The following is a 23,351-nucleotide window of genomic DNA, read 5'->3' as shown; positions in this document are numbered from 1 at the left end:
TCCCTTGGAACCTCTCCCTCACCTGCACAACATGCCCTTGCTCCAGCCCCTCTGGCTCCAAAGTGGGGCAAGCCTCCCCATATGGGGCAAGGCTTTGATGTAAGCCCTCGGCAAGGTCTTCTCCGTCCTCCTCCTGCAGGGAAGAGGCTCTGAACTTCACTGCCGCTGCCTCCTCTTCCTTCTCTTCAGCAATCTCAGTCCCTGCAGAAGGTCCCTCTGCCACCAGATCAGCGCTTTCTGGCACCGTCCTCTTTTTCCCCTTCTTCTTCCGTTTGAAGCGGGCTTTCCTTCTGGGGGAGAGGGGAGCATTCCCTGCCTCCCCAGCTTGATCTTTCGGCTCTTTAACACAGCCCAGAGTATTCCCCATCTCCCTGGTGCGCAAGACACCAGTGACAATGCAGCTAAGCTGGCACCAGGCTCCTGGATAAATCCTGACCGCCGCTTCATCAGATTAGATGCACATTAAAAAAAAAAAAAAACCACCACTACTGCAGGCACACTCATACATACACACACACAGACCAAGATTCTCCCTTTCTAGCTGCTGCCGTTTTCAGACAGCCATCTTACAAGGCTGGGAGCTGGAGGAAGACACATTCGAAGCATCTCACTGCAGTTCAGAAATCACTTGACCTAAAAGCAGACGGAGCCCCGATTGGCTGCAGCTTCCTCTCTCCAAATATGAGGTAATGGGAGTGCTACCCTCCGTAAGGCAAACAGAAAGCGGAGAGCCAGACAGAGGCTGGGAGGTGGCAGCAGGAGGGAGCGAACAGGAGGGGGGGGGAGAGAAGCTGGTGAGGGGTGTGGCACGAAGACAGATAGATGGAAATCAGGGAGCAAAGTTTTTTTAAAAAAACAGAAAGCAGAAAAAAGCAAAACAGCAGCAACAACAAAGATATTGAGCTGAGAGAAGGTAGCATTTAAAGAAGGGGGGCGGAGAGACATAAAAAGAAAAATCCCAGGAGGAGACAAACACACCGTGCATACTAAGAGAATGCCCAGAGCTGCTGCTGCGTTCGATACAGAAAAGAGAAATCTGAGCAATAACAACCAAGGGATTTGTGGAGATACACATTATGAAAGCTGGAAAGAGGTGTTTGGGGCGGGGGGAGGACTCTCCAGCTCAGTTACACCTATAATATTTGATAGCCAGGCATTTGAAACTTGCATCTATCCCTGAAAATCGTCACGGTAAACATTATTTTACAATCTCCCTTGATCATGAATATGAAGGTAAGGTTTTTGGGATGTCCAGAAGTCAAGGAGGGATGCTGACTGTTTAACAAGAAGGTGTCCCTGGATAATCAAAGCAGCATCCATTGTACCAGGTTTTGACAACCTGGTGCCCTCAGTACATTCTGGACTACAATGCCCATCAGCCCCAGTCAGGACTGCCATTTCAGCTTCACCTACTGACTAAATACATCCCATCCCCAAAATGTACAACATCCCCTGCAGAACTATTCCTTTATTCATCTGGCACATGCTAAACACCTTCCTACCTCCCTATTCCCCCCAAGCACTCTCTGATGACTGATAGTGGTTGATGCATTTGCTTGATCACTGTGGATATTAGAGTATTACTGTATTTTACTATTGCTGCTGCTGCTGTTAGTCTTCTTTACTCTGCTACGACATTCTCAAATATTAAGCAGCATATAAATGTTTTAAATAAATAAAATAAATACACCAAGATTAGGTGGGAATGCCTTCTGAGACAGAATGTAGAATTCCAGTACCTATCGCTTTAGAAATTTACCACTTTGAGAGTTAAGTGGTAAATTAAATATGAGGAAGGAGGCCTCATATCAGTCTCTGCCCTGGTTTTGAAAGTCTACAGGTGTCCCCCCCCCCCCTTGCAAAGTGGTTACAGTCAATCGATATCAAAAATACTGGATCCAAAAATATCCACAACTAGAATTAAAGCTCTGGGGCCATCTGGAGGTTGGAGGATGCATGGAAAAGTGGCAGCAGCGGCTGCGCAACAGAGTGCAACAGCTGTTAGGCAGGGAGGCTGAGCAGCCTAAGCAAAGCCCCGCTGCGCCTCCAGTTTCTTTGGGGCTTCCTCAGCCCTCACTGATGTCCTCTTCAGGCTCTGGGGAGGGTCTGCTTGCAAGCCTTGAGGAATCTCCAGTTCTCTCCCACCATTTCCAGGTTTAATTAAATAAATTATTTATTACCCAGCATCACACATATACATGGTTGCGAACTAGTGGATTGTGTATAAGTGGGGGGACACCTCTATGTCTGTCCAGGGTGCTTCCACACTAAGTGATGTGCAAAATTGCCATGTGTCAATCATTTATTTTTTATGGTGCATCCACACTATGCCACCATCCTGGTGATTGTCACCCTGTATTTTCTTTTTGGTTCTACTGTCATTTCTTAGTGTGCTACCAGGTAGGTGCTTAATTTATCAACAGGCCATTTAAGATATAGCAAATGGTCTGCAGACAACAGACCGTTGACATCAAATTTCCAGTAAATCCAGGTTAAATGGGATGGGAGTGCAGATATGGGCTGGCATTTGATTCAACAGCATTGTGCTGGGTATAACTGGCATGCATGAGGAACACACATTCCACAAAAATCACCCATCTGGAAGCACCCTCAGCTTACAGAAAATCCATAGTGAGTTTCCAGAACAGAAGCACAAGCTTGACATAAGCAAAATATCCTGGTGATCCTCTTCTGTCTTTTTTAAAGGGTGGGATTTTGATGTGGGCAGTGACTTACAGGAGACATGAATCTACCACAGCTCGGCACATTTACCTCCAGCACATTTAACTCCCACTAGCCACAGGAACTGCAGTCTAAAGCAGATGGAGGGCACCAGACTGAAGAAAGCTACACTTAAAATAGCACCCACTGCAAAGTTTAATCACCCTGTTTATTTGTTTTATTGATCTTATCATTGGCTCTAACATGCTTTTCCTGCTATAAATATTTTAAAATATTGATGAAATTCCATGTAAATGAAAGTGTGTTGTGGTTGAGTAATACTATAATCCTATACTGTGGGAGACTTTCTAGTCACAATTGTTAACCACATTAGCTAGAAAGACAATGACTGGAAAGGTGGTTTTTTTATCGTCTCCTTTTTTATAATTACTATTATAGTGTTCTGGTACTCTTATTTAAGTGGTATTTCACTATTAAAAGAAAAGAAAAAAGCCAGAAAAGTGTTAGCACTAATTTTAAAAAGAATGCTTCAAATAAATAAATGGAGTGATAAAATGGTACCACCCACCCCACAAGGCTTTCAGTGCATCATGTGCCAAATTTCAGGTGGTCATTCAGGTGAATTGGATCTTCCCAGCCGAGGCAGCTCTTATGTGGTATGGACAGAGCAAAACCAGATAAATATGCCAAAAGCCGTACCCCAAAATGAACAAGAGCTTCAACAATGTGAAGAATCACTTATCATGTGCATCTAGCTCACAGGGACACAGCAATGTGCATTAGCATTAGGAGCCCATATTTTAAATGTCACTTTCATTGTTGTGGGCACCAAATGGTAAATATGAGGGGAAGTTACATGGCAAATTCCATGTCTGGGGGCACAGATTGCTACTTATTTGATGTGATGTGGTGTATTAATCACCTAATCCAAAAATAGTCTCAAGGTGACTTACAGAGAGAGGGAGCTGGGAGGGAAAAATAACTAAATAGCCTCAATAATCACAACAACAGTGAAACATCAGCAGAATATGGGTCACAATAACCTGTCACAACAGGGCAGTTAAGAAATACCTATAATACATACTATAATACCTATAATATGTATACTTCCTTTTTAATTATAATCTTTTATATGTGTTTAGCTTTTTGTATTTTATCTATTATGCATTTTTATCTATAAGCCACCAAGCCACCTGGTCTTGGGTAAAAGGTAGGATATAATAATAATAATAATAATAATAATAATAATAATAATATCAAACCCATCCTTCCAGTCATCCTTCCTTATTCACTCTACTCAGCCCAACCCATAAATGAAAATATAACAGGTAGGGCAAAAGGGAAGTGGGCAAGAGAGCTGCTTAATATGAAATTTATTTTATTTCTTTGTTTCATAAAATTTATATACCACTTGACTGAAAAAACAACAACCTCAAAGCAGTTTTCAAAAACACACAATAACATCAAGAAAAATTAACAACTATACTTTAAAACATGCAAAAGTTCCTAAGCATCTTGCTTAAACAAGAACACTTTTAGCAGGGCCCGAAAAAGGGTACAGCGAAGAAGCCTGCTTGATCTCAATAGGCAGGGAATTCCAAAGTGCAGTTGCTGCCACACTGGAAGATGGAGTTCTAACAAATGCTTACAAAATGTATTATATAGCACCAGTAGCAATGGCCTACAACGTTGGCCTCCACACTGAGGTAAAGCAAGGTGGCAGGGGGGCCTTCTATTTGGAAAAGGATGCAATACAAGAATGCAACTCAAAACAGAGCAGTCTAAACAAGTCAGGGATCCAGGCTTGGCTCCCCAACACATCACCAGTGGGCCATGATGTACCCACAAAAATATTCCCTGGCACCCATGCAGCACTGCACTCTGCTGCCTTTCTCAAGCTGCTCAAGAGTAGCAAGCAAGTGCTGCCATCCCCATCTTCCTTCTGCTGCCCCCCACTGTTGCCATGGCAACAGCATGACCCAATGGGAATTCAGATCCTTCATGCCTCTGGCCAACCTGACTGAGGGAGGCAGGGCAATTCTGAGCCTCTGTCCAATGGGGGATATGCGTGGAGCCTGATGAACAACTTGAAAGAGGGCAGAAACTCTGGCAGAGAGTTGAGGGAAAAACCCCTATGAAGGGGCCCTCTTTGCACATAAGACCGGCAGCACTGTCAGGGGCAGGACTTTGGGGCAGAAGTTCAGGACCCCTTGCAGTGGAATGAGAAGGGGAACCCCCAAATGCAGCAGGGCTGCAATGCCACATTTTGAACTCAGGCCATATTTGCACCATACTTCTAAAACACTAGGATACCCTGTCAAAAGTAATGGCTTCCCTCAAAGAAATCTTGGAAGTGTAGTTTATTATGAGTTGTCAGTGTGGGGTGTCCCAGATAGAATGAGAGAAGGAAAAGGCAAGGGGGTGGATAGGTTGGCAGGGGGACCATTGGGAGGAGGGGTGAAGAAGCATCTACTATCTTCAGAGGCTCCATGCACTTCTGACAATTTGGGGGAAGAGCATTTGCCCACACTCTGATCTCACCAAGTTCAGTGGAACATATCCTATACCGCCACGTGGTGCTGTTGCAATGATATGGCAAAGGCGTTGGTTTTTAAAATGACGAAAAAGGAAGGGTGGATTTTAAAAAGCTCCCAGAGCACCTCGTGGGTAGGATATTCATTTGGGGAATAATATATATATATCTTTACAGTAGTACCTTGTTTTGTGGCCGGGATCCATTCCGGAGCCCCGACCACTAGCCGAAAAGGACAGAGGGCAAAGCACCACATCTGTGCACGCACGCAGAGCGGTTTGCACTTCTGTGCATGCACAAAGCACGATTTAGCGCTTCTTTGCATGCACGAGTGGCAAACCTGGAAGTAACCCATTCTGGTACTTCCAGGTTTGCCGCAGATGTTCGCTGGAATGGACGCTAGACGAGGCGGACGTTCGTGGAGGTATTACTGTAGTGGTGAATTGGGGGTAATAAGTGGAGGTGATTTTCTGTTATGATGTATCTTAATTATTCTTTTTAAGTAGTTCGTTTTTCTTACTTTGTGCTTTGTGATGCTTTTAAATGCATAAGCCACCTTGAATTCCAGCTTAGGAGAAAGGCAGGATATACATACAAATAATAATAATAATAATAATCATCATCATCATCATAATCATAATAATCATAATAATAATTTCAGAACAGGATCTGTGTGGGAAATTAACTGGGGACAAATTAATTTAAGAGGGACTCCATTTGGTCTATATGTGCTGTTCTGCTACAAGAAAAAGCACTGGATGCATGCTGAGAGTGAATGCCTGAAGCACCAAGATTTCTAATGTTGCAAATAATATTCTTCCAATTACAAGGTGTAGAAAGACTGTACTGTGCCGCACCCCAACAGCAAAGGTGTTGGCATACAGTCTTGAAAATCCTGGAAAGGGGGAGGGGATGCTTCGTGATACAGAGTCCAGCATGAAATTATAGAGCCCAAGAGACCTGTTTTGCTCAATTTGTTTCCTGCCTTTCCATCAAAAGGCACTCTTTAAAAACTAATACATTTATGGCAGCAAAAGCTTTTGATAATAAGCAAGATCTTGCTTCAGCACATGCATGAACAATGAACTGTCAGATATATATTACAGTGGTGCCTCGCAAGACGAACGCCTCGCAAAACGAAAAACTCGCAAGACGAAAGAGTTTTCCGTTTTTGAGTCGTTCCGCAAGACGAATTTCCCTATGGACTTGCTTCGCAAGAAGAAAGCCCATAGGGAAATCTCGGGGGACCTCTTTTAAAATGCTGGCGGTGGGGAGCAAAGACTTTCGCCCACCGCCGGCCTTCAGAAGAGGTCCTGGACCTCCCCCCCCCCGCCTGCCTTCCCGGGACAGCGGAGACTTCTCCGCTGTCCCGGGCGATCTTAAAATGCTGGCGGGCGGCAGCGAAGCCTTCGCTGCCGCCCGCCAGCATTTTAAAATCGCCCTGGGACAGTGGAGGCTTCGCTGCCGCCCGCCAGCATTCTAAAATCGCCCCGGGACAGCGGGGGCTTTTAAAATGCTGGCGGTCGGCAGCAAAGCCCTCCTGTCCCCGGAGCTTGCGGGTCTGGAGGTGGGGAGAAGGGCTTTTCTTCCCACCGCCAGCCTTCAGAACAGCCTTCTGAAGGCTGGCGGTGGGAAGAAAAGCCCTTGTCCCCCCCCCCAGCCTTCAGAAGAGGTCGGGGGACAGACTGTCCCCGGACCTGGTCTGAAGGCGGTTTCCATAGGAACGCATTGATTGATTTCCTATGGGAAACCGTGCTTCACAAGACGAAAAACTCGCAAGAAGAAAAAACTTGCGGAACGAATTAATTTCGTCTTGCGAGGCACCACTGTACGTAGTTTTTGTCGTATGCTGAAGATGCAACTGATAAATATACTTTAGGACCAACCCTGTTCTCTTTTTTGTAATCTGTTTCAACTGGTCTTGATATTGTGTTTTTAAATTGTTGTGACCTGTTCTGGGATTTCACAGTAAAGGGTGGCAAGAAAAAAGGGTAGGCCAATTGTGGCAGGACAGGGTTTGGGAGTGTTCAGATGTACTACCTGTCTATCCACATGGTGTTCATTTCTTTCTCTCTTTCAAGAAAATTATCACAATATGCAAAGTAGTGTTGAGGAGTAATTTTATTAACATATTAGAGCAAGATTTCACATTACACAAATAAAGGATGTCCCTTTAAAAAAACAAAATGGTTTCTGTCTTCTTTCATCCGTATATGTACACTAACTGACTTTGCCATTGGTCGGGAGTGATATACTTTGCCAAGCCACTCTCTCTACAGATGGAGATATTATTTGCCCTCCAGTACCTCACAATGCACATTGCATTACTTTCAATTAGATGCCCATTCAGATGCTCAGCCCCATTGGCATTCTGACCCAACTACTCCTTATTTAGCTTTCCCCAACAGAAGCTGGATTGGGACAAATGTCTTCCAGCACAACACTAGTCGGTGATGAAAGGGCCAACACAGAGTGGCAAAGAGGGACTAGCAGACTAGTTGCCTCTGCTTGGATAAAGCTGATGGTTCCCCTCATCCACCCATAAGCAGAAACAGAAGGCTGTGAACAAGGCAACAATGGCTGCAAATAGATATTTGAAGATGGTTTCCTCTTATCCAGGCTAAACATACCCAACTCCCTTAAGCATTCCTCATAAGGCTTGGTTTCCAGACCCTTTATCATCTTGGTCACCCTCCTCTGCATATGTTCCAGCTTGTCAACATCCTTCTTAAACTGTGATGCCCAGAACTGGACACAGTGTTCCAGATGTGATCCAACCAAGGCAGAATAGAGCAGGATTGGGACACTATGCTTCTGTTGATGCAGCCTAGAATAGCATTAGCTTTTTTTGCTGCTGCATCACACTGTTAACTGATGTTAAGCTTGTGGCCCGCTAAGACCCCTAGATCCTTTCCGCATGTACTACTGGCAAGCCAGGTGTCTCATATTTGTGCAGCTGGTTCTTCCTGCCTAAGTGCAGAACCTTATACTTGTCCCTACTGAGATTCATGTTGTTAGTTTGAGCCCAGTTCTCCAATCCGTCAAGGTCATCTTGAGTCTCAACTCTGACTTCTGCAGCATTAGCTACCCCTCCTAGTTGGTGTCATCTGCAAATCTGAGCTCATTTTCAGCTTTGGCCCACCTTCTCCCTGAAACTGTTAGCTACTACATGATTAAGATCTAGTATTATGAGAGAGGGAGAAAAACTTTTCTCTATCCACATTCTCAATGCCATGGCATAATTTTATAAACTCCTATCATGTCACCTCTTACTCGCCTTTCCTCTAAACTAAGAAGTCCCAAGCATTGCCACCTTTCTTCTTAGGGGAGTCGCTGCACCCCTGACCGTTTTGGTTGCCCTTCTCTAAAACTTTTCCAACTCTGCAATATCCTCGTTTGAGGTGAGGTGACTGGAGCTGTACATGGTATTCCAAATGTGGCTACACCAAAGATTTGTTCAGCAACACACCAGGTTTATGTCTTCTAGCTATCCAATCTAATAATAATAACCCAAGTGGTACCTTGGGTAACAAACACCTTGGGTTACAAACTCCACTAACCTGGAAGTAGTACCTTGGGTTACAAACTTTGCCCCAGGATGAGAACAGAAATTGTGTGCTGGCGGCGCAGTAGCAGTGGGAGGCCCCATTAGCAAAAGCACACATCAAGTTAAGAACAGTTTCAGGTTAAGAACGGACCTCCGGAACGAATTAAGTTCATAACCCAAGGTACCACTGTAATAACAATAATAATAATTTTATTATTTGTACCCCACCCATCTGACTGGGTTGCCCTAGCCACTCTGACCCCAAGGTTTTATTCTTGGCCTGTCACTGCCAGTTCAGACCCCATGAGAAAATATATGTGAGATTAAGAATCGTTGCCCCAACATGCAGCATTTTATACTTGTTTGCACTGAATTGCATTTGCCATTTTATTGCCTGTTTACTCGGTTTGGAGAGGTCCTTTTGAAGATCTTCACTATCTCTTTGTGTCCTGAACAATTTAGTACCTTCAGCAAACTTGGTCACCTCACTGCTCACCTGTAACTCTAGATTGTTTAAGCACAGGCTAAAAAGCACAGGTCCCAATACTGATCCTTGGGGTACTCCACAAGACAGCCACATTGCCAAAAAAGAATCCCCATAATTCCAATTTGGTGGGGGGATGCGAAGGAGAGAAAAGGATTCATCCTGAATTGCAACAAGCAATTGATATCCCAGAAAAACTCTCCAGCTGGGAGCTGTTAAGCTCTAGCCAAGCTCATTCTCACTGACTAGTTTTCCCCCCAGGGCTGGTAGCTGTTCTCATCTAGAGTCAGTGGAGCAGCAGGGACCCTGAAGCACTTCCTGGGCACCAAAAATGCAGGCTCACAGAGTCCCACTGCCATCAACCCCTCCAGCTCTTCCATCCCCTTCTTTCTCAGTACAGCAACACCATCTAGTGTCCACAGACAACAAAGATCCCTCACATCAAATGTGGAGGTTTTCTTTGGTGGGGTGGGGAATCAATACCTTTTCCAGAAGTATATGTAAGATTTTGAAGCCAATAACCTCAAAATCAGCCTTTGGCAGCCTGGTTCCCTCCAGATGACCTTTAATTTGATTTGTATGTAAGCCCACTCTTTTGCGCTGAAGAGTGGGGTACAAATGCTCTAACTAAATAATAAATAATAAATAAATAACCCATAAAATACCATTATAAACAATGCAGAATGATACTAAAAATGACTGGCTCATCTTAAAAATTTAAAGGCCTGAATATAACCTGCCATCCTGCCAACATGAATCCTGAATGTGGTCTCCAGGCACTGTCCAGACCCAAACCTGACTAGCTTCTGCAAGGGGGTTGGCATCATAATCTCTACACTCCGGAATATGTTGCGGCCCAGCCTGGGCTAATCCTCCTTCACACCCAGTGTGGCAGACGGAATGATCTGTGATAATCTCCAGCTCCAAGTCCAAACTCTTTGTGGGCTCTTTCTTGGTTTAAAATATTGGCCTGTATCTGATAAATACAGATTTGCAGTAAATGTGTAGATGTCACTTGTTTTGGTATCTACTGTGCCTTCTTTTGCTATGATAGTTCAAAAAGAGGAATTGTGTGTGTTTTAAAGAAAAAAGGCTTCTAGTCCACACCTAGCAACCATGAGGAGGGCATCTACCGGTACTTCGATAAAATTGGATTCAATGGCACTCACTCACCCACAGTTGCCATCAAATTTGCCCCACTTCCTAGGAAAGTGAACCAGGTTTCCATTGGTGGGATGAGACAGTGTGGGTGGAAGGAGGTGTCCACAGATGGATTGCCAGCGGTACCATGTATGCAGATTGTAGGGCACAATGTTCATCCCATGGGGAGCATTTCTCCCAGTCAGGCCTGGCACTCAAAGCACAACTGTCCCAGCAGAATGCCACAAGGCGGAAAACCTCACATCCATCAGATAAAAGGGTGGAGACAAATATCTATTTACTCAGTTCTACAGGAAATGCGTGAGCTACCAGAACTACTCAAGAGAATAGAATGGCTGGTCTCCTGGCCCAACTGGCATCCCATGGCAGTTCCCGACAGCCTTCCCAACACAAGGACCACCACCCACCATCAAAGCATACCAACAAGCAAGGCGACTCACCTGTCACTCTATCACAGCAGAGTTCATGACCAAACAGTTGCTATGCCTGAAGGCACTTCTCAACTGACACCATCCAGGTGTTGTGGGGATAATCCAATAATAAAATATAGCCATTTCTTGCAACCAAATATTGAAAAACATGCAGCCAATAATGTGCATGATGTAACTTGCTTGCAAATTTATGAGCCGACAAAGGAGAGAAATGGAAAGACCTGGGCTCATTCCCCCCCCCCCAATAGACTCTGCATGTGGCCTTGAGCAACACATGGTCCAGCTGTGAAATGGAAATAATGTTCTCCTTATGGCTGCACTAGGAATATAGTATTATTTGCATTATCCCATGCCAAGGGTAGGAAACCTCTGGCCCTTTAGGTGTTGGACTCCAGCTGCCATCAGCCAATTAAGGATGATAGGCACTGCAGTCCAACAACATCTCGTGGACCAGAGGCTCCTCATCTCTGTCCTATGACAAAATTACTTCTCAGAAACAAATAACCACCAACACACGTGTTGAGATGTTCAGACCCTAAGCAGAGACCCAAACTCATCTACCAAGCTGAGGAAGCACAGCTGCCTCAGATGCTGAACAAAAATCCTAGGATTTTTTGTGACCGCCTAGATTAATTACGACGCGGGTAGCGCTGTGGGTAAAACCTCAGTGCCTAGGACTTGCCGATCACATGGTTGGCGGTTCGAATCCCCGCAGCGGGGTGAGCTCCCGTCTTTCGGTCCCAGCTCCTGCTCACCTAGCAGTTCGAAAGCACCCCTAAGTTCAAGTAGATAAATAGGTACCGCTTTATAGCGGGAAGGTAAACAGCGTTTCCGTGTGCTGCGCTGGTGTCGGCTCGCCAGAGCAGCTTCGTCATGCTGGCCACATGACCCGGAAGTGTCTCCAGACAGCGCTGGCCCCCGGCCTCTTAAGTGAGATGGGCGCACAACCCTAGAGTCGGACACGACTGGCCCGTACGGTCAGGGGTACCTTTACCTTTACCTTTAGATTAATTACAGAAAATTATTTTGGGAGGAACACTGTCCTATTAATGTGGGATCACAGCATCCCTCCTTCAAAGACAGTAATTTTCAGATTCCATCCCCAGCACTCCAAAAAACTCCAAAGATCTCCAGCTCAGCTAAGCAAACAACAGCCTTCCCAATTACTTCACTGCCGGTCAAAAGGCCTGTAACATGCTCACATGGTCAGTCATTAATGGATGAATTATGCAAACAATCAGCGAGAGCAGCTGCATATTCTCTAACGTTCTGGTCTCCATGACACTAGGATATGCTAACACACCAATCAGGATTCATCATAAAATGCAGACCTCACCCTACAGATGTTGAATTGAGCTGGATCCCAGATGCAGTATGCATCTCTCTCTGTCTGATGTTCAAAGATGAGAGAAACCAACTTCTTACCTGGAAGTGCAAGATGATGGTCCAGATCAGCCCCAGTGTCAGCTTGGGGTTCCCATCCGTTATGTCGTCATTGCGAATGTTCACCAGCTTCACCTGGAAGGCAACCAAACATGATGTGGTGAAAAAGCAGAGAGTGCTGGCTGCTGCCTCATTGCCTAGGACAGCCTTCCCCGCCCTGGTGCCCTCCGGATGTTTTGGACTACAACTCCCATCAGTCTTGCTGTAGAGTTGTAACTGAAAACACGGGGAAGGCACCAAGATGGGGGAGGTTGACAGTCTTGGGACCCCAGAGGCATCATGCTGGCTTAGATCAAAGGCCCACATAGCCCGTCTGGAGGTCCATGCAACCCCAGGTGCCTGCAGGAAGACCACAAGCCGGGAAGGCAGCATGGCAATACCCATGCCACAAGCACGTGAGCACAGGAAGCCGCCTCATACGGAGCCAGATTATTGGCCTACCTAGCTCAGTAAAGTCTTTTTTGACTGGCAGCAGCTCTCCAGGATCCCGGGAAAAGGCCTTTCCTTGTCTGGGTACAAAATATTAACTGCAGGTGCTGAGGATTCAGCCTGAAACCCTTTGCACAAATTGCATATAGATTCATTATTTTACTGTTTATTAAGTATATTTAGTGTGGCGGAAACAACCCTGCCTATTGATATCAGGCAGTCACATTCACTGTGTTCTTTTTGGCACTTGCTGAAGACATTCTCTTATTTAGACTAGCTTACCCAGATGTTAATTTGTTTTAGTCTATTCTATTGTGGTTCTAACTTTCTGTATGTCTTAAATTATGGCTGTCATTTTTTTAGTGGTAATTTTATTGCTTTGGTCTTTTTTATATACAAATGTTATGAAATAAAATAAATAGATATTTATTACACATGACAAGGGATCCTCTGTTCCTTTGCATTGCAGGGCGCTGCACTAGATGAAACTTGGGCTCCCTCCCACCTCTACAATTCTGGGGTATATGCGCTCAAACAAGTCTAACCCCACTTCCTTATGGTATTAATACTGCTTCTGGGCATAGCTGTCAACGTTTCCCTTTTTTTAAGGGAAATTCCCTTATGAACCTTGCAATAGGATTCCTCGCAAGAAAAGGGAAAAGTTGACAGCTATGCTTCTGAGTATTACTGCTGCTATACCATTCATTTCTACTTGTTTGTTATCCCCCCAAATATTTTCCCCAAATTGAATATGGAGGCCTCATTTATTTACCATGACTAATAGCAGTTGCCAGACATCCTCCTCCAAAAGTTGTCCGCTCTCTTTAAAGCCATTGTGGTAGCAAGCCCCTGAAGTCAGTACTACTCAAAGTAAAAAGTCCTGACAGGTTGAGCAGCACTAGGAAGGGCATGACGCCCCACTTTCATCTCTGGAGGCTGTTCTCTTTCACTGGGCCAACCTGGCACCTTTAGGAGGCAGGTTCTCTCCCTCCCTCCTCGTTATGCTTTAATTCTGTTCAAATGCATAATCCCTATACAGCGCGTGCCAATATTAACACTAAAAAATAGGCCTGCTCAGTGTTTGCTCCTGATATGATATTCTTGCATTTTCTCTTATATTAAGGTGTTACTAATGCCAATAGCCTGATGTAGCTCAACAGCGCCACCTAGAGTGTCTGGGATTTCTGGACCCCTACCGTGAAGAAGCATATCCTAGCGGCAGAAATACAACAAACAGCAAAAACTGTTCGAGAAAATAAACAAAAGGAAACCACAAGCCATCAGCTCCTTGCATTTTGATCACAGCAAATTTGAAATTGGTGTTTCTTGAGACTTCTCAGGCTCTGAGAAATATATGTGTGACTATAGATTGGCCATGTTGAAAATCCTGGCCCATAAGAGTGGCTGTTCTGTCATCAGATTTGGGTGTGTCTGGTCCCTATGGCCCTATTACATACTTAAGAAGACAATTTTATAGAAAAAATGGTGCTTTTTAATAATTACAGGATTTTAAAAATGACAACACAGCATCATATAATTCTTTTCCTTTGTGGTATAGTGGTTAGAGTGTCACATTTGGACCTGGGAAACCAGGGTTCGAATCCCCACTCAGCCACAAAGCTCACTTGGTGACCTGGGGCTGGTCACTGCCTCTCAGCCTAACCTATCTCACAGGGTTGTTTAGGGGATTAAATGAGGGTGGAGCCTGGTGCTGATGACACCAAGGTTGCAGCTTCGATCCCTATGTGGGGCAGCTGCATATTCCTGCATTGCAGGGGGTTGGACTAAATGATCCTCAGGGCCCCTTCCAACTCTCCTTCTATTATATGATTAAGGGGGAAACCATGGATGTCACCATGAGCTCCTGGGGGGGGGAGTGGGATAAAAAGTCAATAAATAAAATAATAATAATAGTTTAATGTGATTCTTCCTCTTCCTTTCTTTCCCTGTAATTTATTATCAACCATAATCCTAACCTAATCCTAACCTCTTTTTTTTTAATCTAAAATTCTGATTTTTCACTTTCAAAAATCTAAAGGAGCACAGTATAAGGAATGTTGTGATGAAACAACTATGTTATTTGAAAATGCCTATCAAAAGCAGTTCCTGAGAATGAAAGAATGAATGAATGAATGAATGAATGAACACCCATCCACCCGCCTTGGTTTTTGAAACTACATCCCTTCATGTGTGCAGACTCAACTCAGTGTCTGCCCTCTCCCTCTCTATATGCCTTCCTTTACCCCTCCCCCTCTCTTCCTCTGCTCCTCCACCTCAATGCAGATTTCAAATGGAGGCACCTGTGCAGAGCATAACCAACCAGCAAGCTGAGTGGTAGCTCTGCAGCCTCTAAAATTCCTCAGCTATAGGACACACATGCGTAGGTATTTGAGAGTGCACATCAGTTAGCAAGTCTTCAATGCTGCCCCTAGCATTAAACATGGAAAGAATCCCTCAAACACCAATGTATGGTAAATACACAAAGCTGCTATTGGTCTATTTGGCCCAGTGCTGCCTAACTCAGCCTTTGCCAGCCTGGTGCCCTCCAAATGTTTTGGACTACAATTCCCGCCAGCCCCAGCAAAAACATCTGGCGGGCACAAGGTGGGGAAGGCTGGCCTAACTGGACGACCAGCAGCAGCTTTCTAATGTATTTCTCAACCTCATTAGTGGAGGTCCTCAGAGATGGTAGCGACTGAATCTGGGACACAACATGCACGGACCACATGCTCTAGCACTGAGCAAATAGTTCCCCTTCAAGTTCCACTGCACTGAACAGTGGGGAGTGGCTTTGCAATAGGATCAGGGAACCGCCTCTCCCTGAGTGCACTGAGGTCCCTGCTTTGTTTCAGATATCCCATTTCTCCAAGGGCCTCTGCCCATATATTTCACGGCAGTGCTTTAGAGCTGCCTTTCGCCAATCTGATTTAGATTGCTTATCTCCTCACCGCCTCCCATGCTATCTTTGAAAAAATCTGCTGGCCACGTAAGATGCAAGCCCAAACTTGCTCACCCCACCCTCTGCATTACACAACCAACCCAGTTAATAAAACCTCAGACCACAACTGCCTCAGGACCTGACACTGGAGGAAATGCTTAGTTTATCCACAGAGTTTTGGAACGGGGGTGGGGGAGAGGCTTCAAAGGTGAAATGCTTCTTCAAAGCACAACCAATGGAAGAGGAATAGTTGACAATGATGCTCTCTTGCACCGTACCCCAAAATGTGCTCACAATGGTTGTCTGAACCATTGATCACAAACATGAACTGCATTATGGTCCATAACCAACTCTGAAGTTCAGCCGAAACTTGCAGAACTCTGACTTGCATTCATAAGGATTTATTGGCCCTGAGCACAGTGATAGTCGAAGGCGGTGCAGTAGGGAAAGAAGACCTGGCCCCATGCAAAGTAGAGCTTAGGGATTCAAACTGTCTCAGTGCTAAAATATGTGCCTTTCCATCTTAAACCTTCTCCTCTCTGATCCCTCAAAGACTGCCCACACCCTGCTGAACGGAAGCCCTTAAGACCCAAATTACTATTGGCACTGAGAGCACCAGAATGTTTAGGTACAGCAAGGACCAAACCAGGAGCTTGCAGGCCAGGGGCACCTTCCTGTCTATGAACATTCACTGGAAGGCATTTTCAATGTACCATTTTTGATAGCAGCTAATACCTTTTGTTGCTGTTGTCTCTATTTTGCTAATTTTTTAAAGTCTGTTTTTATTGCAGTTTTTTTTTTAATGAATGTTTCACGCTATTTCATGTAAGCAATTCAGGTTGAGCTTTTGGTGGTTCTTTTTTAAAAATAATATATACATCTTGTTAATAATCTCCATTGGTAGCTTGCAAGTAATTCAAGCCAAGATAGGAAAGTTACAGACCAGAAGTTGAGGCAATCATGTGATTCTGGTCAACCAACTCTGTGCCACTGCCAGCTAGAAAACTCCAGCATCTATGACACTCCACAGCGACAGGAAAATCATTGCTGCATTAATGATTTCCACAAAGGGTTGGGAGAGACTCTCTGCCTGAAACCCTGGAGAGCTACTGCTGCCAACCAGTGTTTCCAATACTGAGCTAGATGGACCATAGAAAGGCATCTTCCTATGTTCTCAGTAAACAGCCAACATAGTCTAACCTCCCTGCAAATAAATCAGAATGAATAAATGGGTTGTGTGGAAGTGATCTCTACTATGAGGGAGAATCCCTCCTCGTTCCCCAAATCCAAACATGAATCTTTTCTCAGACACGAGTGTTTCTGGGCAGGGATGTGCAGAGCAGCACCCAAGCACTGTTCACTGAACATTGAGCATCCATTCTGATTTGCTTGCATTGAGTCAAGCAATTGTTATACTTTCCAGTTCATTTCCCAATGGCTTTCAGGGGGGTGGGAAAGCAGGTTTGCCGCACAGGAACACGAATCCAACTTTAATTGTACAACCTGAATTTGCTGATGTGCGACTCAATCCCACCCAAAAAGGGCCACAGGCTAGAAGCACCGAAGAGTGATCTGAGGATTCACAACGGTTCTTGGAGGCTGTATGTTTCTCACCCTGGAATTATGGGGTACTTGGGGTGGTTCTTCTGTTTTTTATAGCCCTGCATACAATGTGCCTCGACAAGCAATTTTTCCTGCCCTTTGAAATAACAAGATGGAGGAGGCTTTTCTGAAGCGTCTGTGTGGAGGAACCAGCTACCAAGAGCCTCCAGCAAGACTCTGCTGCTCCTTTTAAACACTGGGCGAGGAGCTATCATTAAGCTGTTAACACTCCCCAGGGCAGGGCACGTGCCTTCATCTAAGCCAGCAGGCCCCAGGGAGTCAGGGTAATAAATCTCACCTCCGTTCCTCACCCTTGTCATCATCTTCCTTTTAGAACAGAAGCATCAGGACAGAACAAGCAGGAAAAGGAGGCGCTGCCTGAGATCGTGGGCAGAGTTTCGTCAGCCAATGCACAACCACCTTGGTCTGCGCTGCTCCGGCACACTGACAAGACAGTGCTCCCACCCACCCACCCACCCAATTGTAACAGCCCTGAGACAGGCATATTAAGTCAGCTCACACAGAAACAGGGAGACACTCCCAGTTCCGTCCAAGGAATTGTCACACAAACTGCTACAGTTTCCCCCAAACAATCCTGGTAATTATAATATAATATAATATAATATAATATAATATAATATAATATAATATAATATAATATAATATAATATAATATAATATAATATAACTGAATAATTCTTTATACCCCACTCATCTGGCTGCATTTCCCTAGCCACTCTGGGAGGCTCTCAACAGAAAATTAATAATAAAAAAGGGACAACGTCAAACATTAAAAACGTCTCTAAACAGGGCTACCTTCAGAAGGAGGCAGTTAAGATGGCAAGTCTTGGTCCAGCTGGTGCCCCCCAGGTGTTTTGGACTACAACTCCCATCAGCCCCAGCCAGCATGGCACCCGGGGCCAATGGGCGTTGCAGTCCAAAACATCCAGAGGGTACTCTGCTAGCTACAATTCCTGGGAGTTCTTGGTCAGGCTCTCTTGCCATTAAATTTATCTGAAGACCAGACCAGCCTCCTGTTCTTACAGTGGCCAACCAGATGCCTGTGGGAAACCTGCAAGAAGGATCAGAGCACAGGAGCGCTCTCCCTTCCTGTGGTTTCCAACAGCTGGTATTCAGAAGCACTGCAAATTCAGAGGCAGAGCATAACCAGCTTGGCTAATAACCATTGACAGCCCTGCCTTCCATGAAAGGTGTGTTGGGGAGGGGTCTTACCTGCCGCTGCTTCAGGAAATCCAGGGCAATCTGCACGTTCTGGAGTCGGTGGAAGCGCATCCGGCCCTTTTCCCGTGGCTGAAAGAGACACAGAGCAGACTCAACGCAAGAACCCCTTGGAGCAAGACACAGGGACTCATCTCCAGCTGGCCAGCAAACCTTCTCCTCCATCACTCCAGGAAAAAATGTGAATCTACTTGAGAGGTGTCCTGACACCCACACTGGGTACTCCCTTCAATCTGCCTCCTCACTTTCTCTTAGGGACCTGAGCATGGGCTACTAATGCAAAGTGTGGTTGCACAGCTCAAAAGACGACCAGACCCTCAGCAGATGACAGGCCTCTTTGCTTTTGTTCTCAGATCTGCAAACGGCCCAAGCAGGGGCTAAAAGCTTTCATTCGAAAAGGTAGGAAGAGCAAAGCAACTGGACAGAGAAAGATGGCTAGGAAAGAGGCAAGCAGGTCAACAGCTGATAGCAGGGACTCCTGTTTTTCATTTGTAAAAATGTCACAATCAACAGGTGGGCAAAGCACACCTTAGCTTGAGAACACTTACAAATGGTAGCTTTTTGCAGGAGGACCCAACAAGTTGAACACAGTTGCCAACCATGAGCTCCATAAGCCTCTTGCTTGTGCTCCCAGCCTATCCGGGACTTGCAAAAACAGGGAAAGGTGGCCAAGGACTTGTCAGGGAACAGGGCATGGTGACAGGTGGGCTGCATTCAGCTTAGTGGATCAAGCCAGAGAGAATGCTAATCCAATTCCAGCTTAACTTCAAACAGAGTTGCATACAAAATACAAGAACGAAGAACTAGCATGGTGGCAACTGGCTGCACTCCCAACCTGGATGAGGTGCTAGGCCTTGTTTCACAGAAAAAGGGCACCCCCAGGGCTCACATGTTCCCCAGCTGAGCTGGAGGGTTACTCAGGGCCAAACAAAACCCGCAACTGCATTTTGGTGAATCACAGCCCAGAGAAGGAGCAGATCCAGACTGGGCCTATCATGCTGAGAAAGAGGTTAGGGGGTATATAACCCTTTCCCCTGTTCAGTGTTTTCCAGATGAAAACCAGCTGCTGCTTTTGGAAACACAGACTGTGCCCCTAAGAGGGCAAACAGCTACTTCAGGTGGAGGTATTATTGGGAAGAGAGCACCAGGAAAACAATGAGCTCCAGAGTGCCCTGCCCACAACAGCGGCTTTTGACCAAATTTTAAAGAGTCAGGAAACCTAGTCTAAAACCTCTGCTGTCTCTCATCACCAGGACACCTGAAGACAACTTCAACAGCCTTTAGAGAAGAACAGAAATAGCAGGGTGGGGTGAGTGGGGTCAAGAGAAAATGTGGGTCAAAGGGATTGCATTGTTCTGCATGCACCAAGGGAAAGTAACCCAGCAGCTTTCAGACACCGGCGCCAGCCCAAGACAACTGAGCAACTCTGCTGCATGATTCCAGGGTTCATGGAGAACGTTGGGATCTTGGCGTCTCATGCTACCCTTAAAAATATGGGTTGCCCATGTAGTCGGGGCCCCTAAATGTTGTCAAGCCTAGGGCCCAAGTGCCTTTTGGCCCATGTGGCAAAGTGTGGCTGCCTCCACCCAGATGGCTCCTGGGCAATTATGCGCAGCAACTGCAGCAGGAGCAGTGAGGAGGGAGAGATAAACAGCAGAATGAGGAAGAAGCAGAGACCAAAGGAAGCTCTCTAAGTCAGAAGATAGCCTGAAAGCAAGGAAGCAAAATGAGTGGGTGACCCCAGAAGGGGCAGGCAGCAGAGAACACAGCAACTTGTACTAAAACCATTGTTTTTAACTCCTTCAGCTGAGCTGGCCACAAAAGAACCCCCAGTACTTCAAAGCACAGAGGAAGCCAGATTTAGAAAGACCATTCACAGGCTGTATACACACCATGCCTTTAAAGCACATTATTTTCCTCAAAGAATTCTGAGTACTGTAGTCTGTTAAGGGTTGCTGGGACTTGGAACTGCAGTGTGCAGAATTCTTTGAGGGAAAGGATGTGCTTCAAATGTGGCTTAATCGTATAGTGTGTTTAGGATACCAAAAAATGCTCTCTTTTCAAAGATGCTCCACCCAACTCAGCTCTGGTCCCTCATACATGGAAGGCACATGCCTTCTTCTGTTTCACTCCACCTCAACGGGTGCAATCCCTTCCCCACAACTCATTGCCAATGGACAAACTACCTGCATACAAGTGTCAGGATCCCATCCTCTGCAAGAACATTTCAAAGGAACAATGTGGTTCAAAACACGGGCAAGCAAAAAGCATGCAGTTACATTTTACTCTATGGAAACTTATGGAGGCATAAGATACCTTCTGGAAGGACAAAGGTCTGCCTCCCCAAACAGAAAAGAGACTGCCTTCATTGGACTTCCATATTAATCATAAACAGTTATTTTCTACTTGTGAGGCGGTGAGGAAGAGACTTGACATCCCCATGTGCCTGGGATGTACATGTGCTCACAAGAACATGGAACACATGCGAGCCCATAACATGTTTGTTGAAGTGTGCAGGATCTGCTGTACTTAAGACAGACCATCATGCACTCACACCTCGTGGGTTAGTATCAACACACTCAGTTACCGGCACCAGAAAACATGTACAGATAATCCAGTGGATGTTTAAAACCCCAGTTGAAATCGACCCCACACAACAGAGAGATGAAAGGGGAAGGGGACAAAATCAGCACTGCGTGAAGAGGAAAAAAGGGTCACCTTTTTTGGGGGGGGGGAAATTGCTTTAATTTTGAAGGGCAGCAAAATTGGGCTACCATACTTGTGGCTAAGCGTTTGTATAAGGCAGCCTTTACCAAACTGCCGCCATCCAGTTGCTTTCAACTACAACTTCCATGAGCCCCAACTAGCAGAGCCATACTGGCTGTGGCTCCTGGGAGTTGTAGTCAATAACAGCTAGAGCATGGGTAGGCAAACTAAGGCACAGGGGCCAGATCCGGCCCAATCGCCTTCTAAATCAGTGTGTTTTTACATGAGTAGAATGTGTCCTTTTATTTAAAATGCATCTCTGGGTTATTTGTGGGGCCTGCCTGGCGTTTTTACATGAGTAGAATGTTTGCTTTTATTTAAAATGTATCTTTGGGTTATTTGTGGGGCATAGGAATTCATTCATTATTTTTCTTCAAAATATTGTCCAGCCCCCCATAAGATCTGAGGGGCAGCGGACCGGCCCCCTGCTGAAAAAGTTTGCTGACCCCTGAACTAGAGGCACCTGGCTGGTGTCAGGGGAGAAAAGACGGGAAGCAACATGGTTGCACACTCTTCTCATGAGCCTGCTGGATCAGACCAACGACCCATCTAGCTCCCCATTGTGGTTCCAGTCACTGCATTCAGAAGCATTACTGCCTGCAACACAGCCATCCTGACTAGGAGTCATGAACACCCTTAGCCTCCATGAATTTGCCCAGGCCCCTTCTCAAGCCATCTTACTTGGTGGCCCTCACCATCTCCTGTAGGAGCAAGTTACAGAGTTCAACTATGTCCAAGTACACACCAACTGAGAGAATACATATGGTGTGTTTTTTTATATCCAGTGTTACCCCTAATGAATTCTTTAGGATAGTTTATTATCTATAGTCAATCAAACCTTTAGGATTTATTTTTTTTAATAAAGCAAAAAGGGCAATGGGATAGGAATTTTTGGTATTAAATACTTTATAAAAAAACCAAACTTGAATTTATTTATTGCCTTTCTTCACTCACAGGAACATAGCAAGCTGCCTTATACTGAGTCAGACCCATCGGTCCATCAAGCTCCATATTGTCTACACTGACTGGCAGCAGTTCTCCAGGGTTTCAGGCAGGGCTCTGTCCCAGCCCTTGCTGGAGATACCACCAGACATTGATCCTGGGATCTCCTGCCACTGAGCTATGGCTCTTACGAAGGGAGCATACACCTAGGTCCCAGATGGTCACCCACCCAGGCAATGACCAGGCCCATGCCTGCTTATAGCTTGAGCAAGGTCTCACGTGCCTTTAGAGTCCACCAGTGTTAAGAATCATTCTGTTTCTCAAAAGACAGCCCAGGTGATCCCTGCCCAAAACCTCAGGTACGCCTGGATTATCTGAGCGTGTCCCGGTGCCAGTTGTTAACGCTGCTCCAAGGAGGACTTTGACCTACTGCGTCACTATCCTCCTCATCCTCCTCCTCTTCGCACTCTTCGCTGCTCGTGCGACACCAGGACGGCACTTTCACCAGCCGAAGGGTCTTCTGCCCTGAGGATTCCTTTTGCTAACAACCATTGCGGACAGACAATGACACCAAGTAGAAGAAAGTGGCACACACACACACATCCCCAAAAGAAAAGGAAAATGCAGCACACACAAAATGCACAGGGAGGAGGAGGGGAAACACCAACAACAGGGTCCTTTCCCCTTCCTCCTCAAATAAATAATAATAATAATAATAATAATAATAATAATAATAATAATAATAATAATAAAGATATTTCCACTGCAAACACTCAACTGAAGCAGAGTGAGGGTGCTGGCTGGGAAGGGAACCAACCCACCTCTGCTGAACCTTAAGTGAGACCTAGAAGTAAGAAGGGTCCTGCTTTTGAAAACAGAAGAGCCTGTGAATCAGAAACAGCTTCGGGACCAAACATTTAGACCACAGCTCAGTGGGGGAGAACATGTCTGGTCTGCAGAAGGTACCAGATTCAGTTCCTGGTGGTCTCCAGCCTAGACCAGCATTACAGGGTGGCACAAGGTAGCACCAGTGTAATAAAATACACCTGTGTGTCCATGTCTTGTGAAACAGGAAGCCTTCTATCCCCCTGGTTAGGAGTTTGAGGAGCAGGATAATTTTGCTTCAGTTGCTAAAAGAAGGGTGGCTAAAGGAG

General features: G+C 45.5%; 1 protein-coding gene across 1 annotated transcript in view; it reads right to left on the bottom strand.

Moving 5' to 3' along the window:
• The window catches only part of MACF1 (microtubule actin crosslinking factor 1), a 298,900-nt gene that overhangs the window by 176,844 nt on the left and 98,705 nt on the right, over positions 1-23,351 (bottom strand). The window contains exons 4-6 of the mRNA XM_083512609.1: positions 22,636-22,738; positions 18,484-18,656; positions 12,264-12,356 (exon numbers count right to left, since the gene is read on the bottom strand). Of these exons, the coding sequence (XP_083368735.1) occupies positions 12,264-12,356; positions 18,484-18,656; positions 22,636-22,738 (369 nt within the window). The remainder of the gene's footprint in view (positions 1-12,263; positions 12,357-18,483; positions 18,657-22,635; positions 22,739-23,351) is intronic.

Source organism: Podarcis liolepis, assembly GCF_965112155.1.
Source record: "Podarcis liolepis genome assembly, chromosome: 7".
Taxonomy (NCBI): Eukaryota; Metazoa; Chordata; class Lepidosauria; order Squamata; family Lacertidae; genus Podarcis; species Podarcis liolepis.
This window is presented reverse-complemented; position numbering and strand designations above follow the sequence as displayed.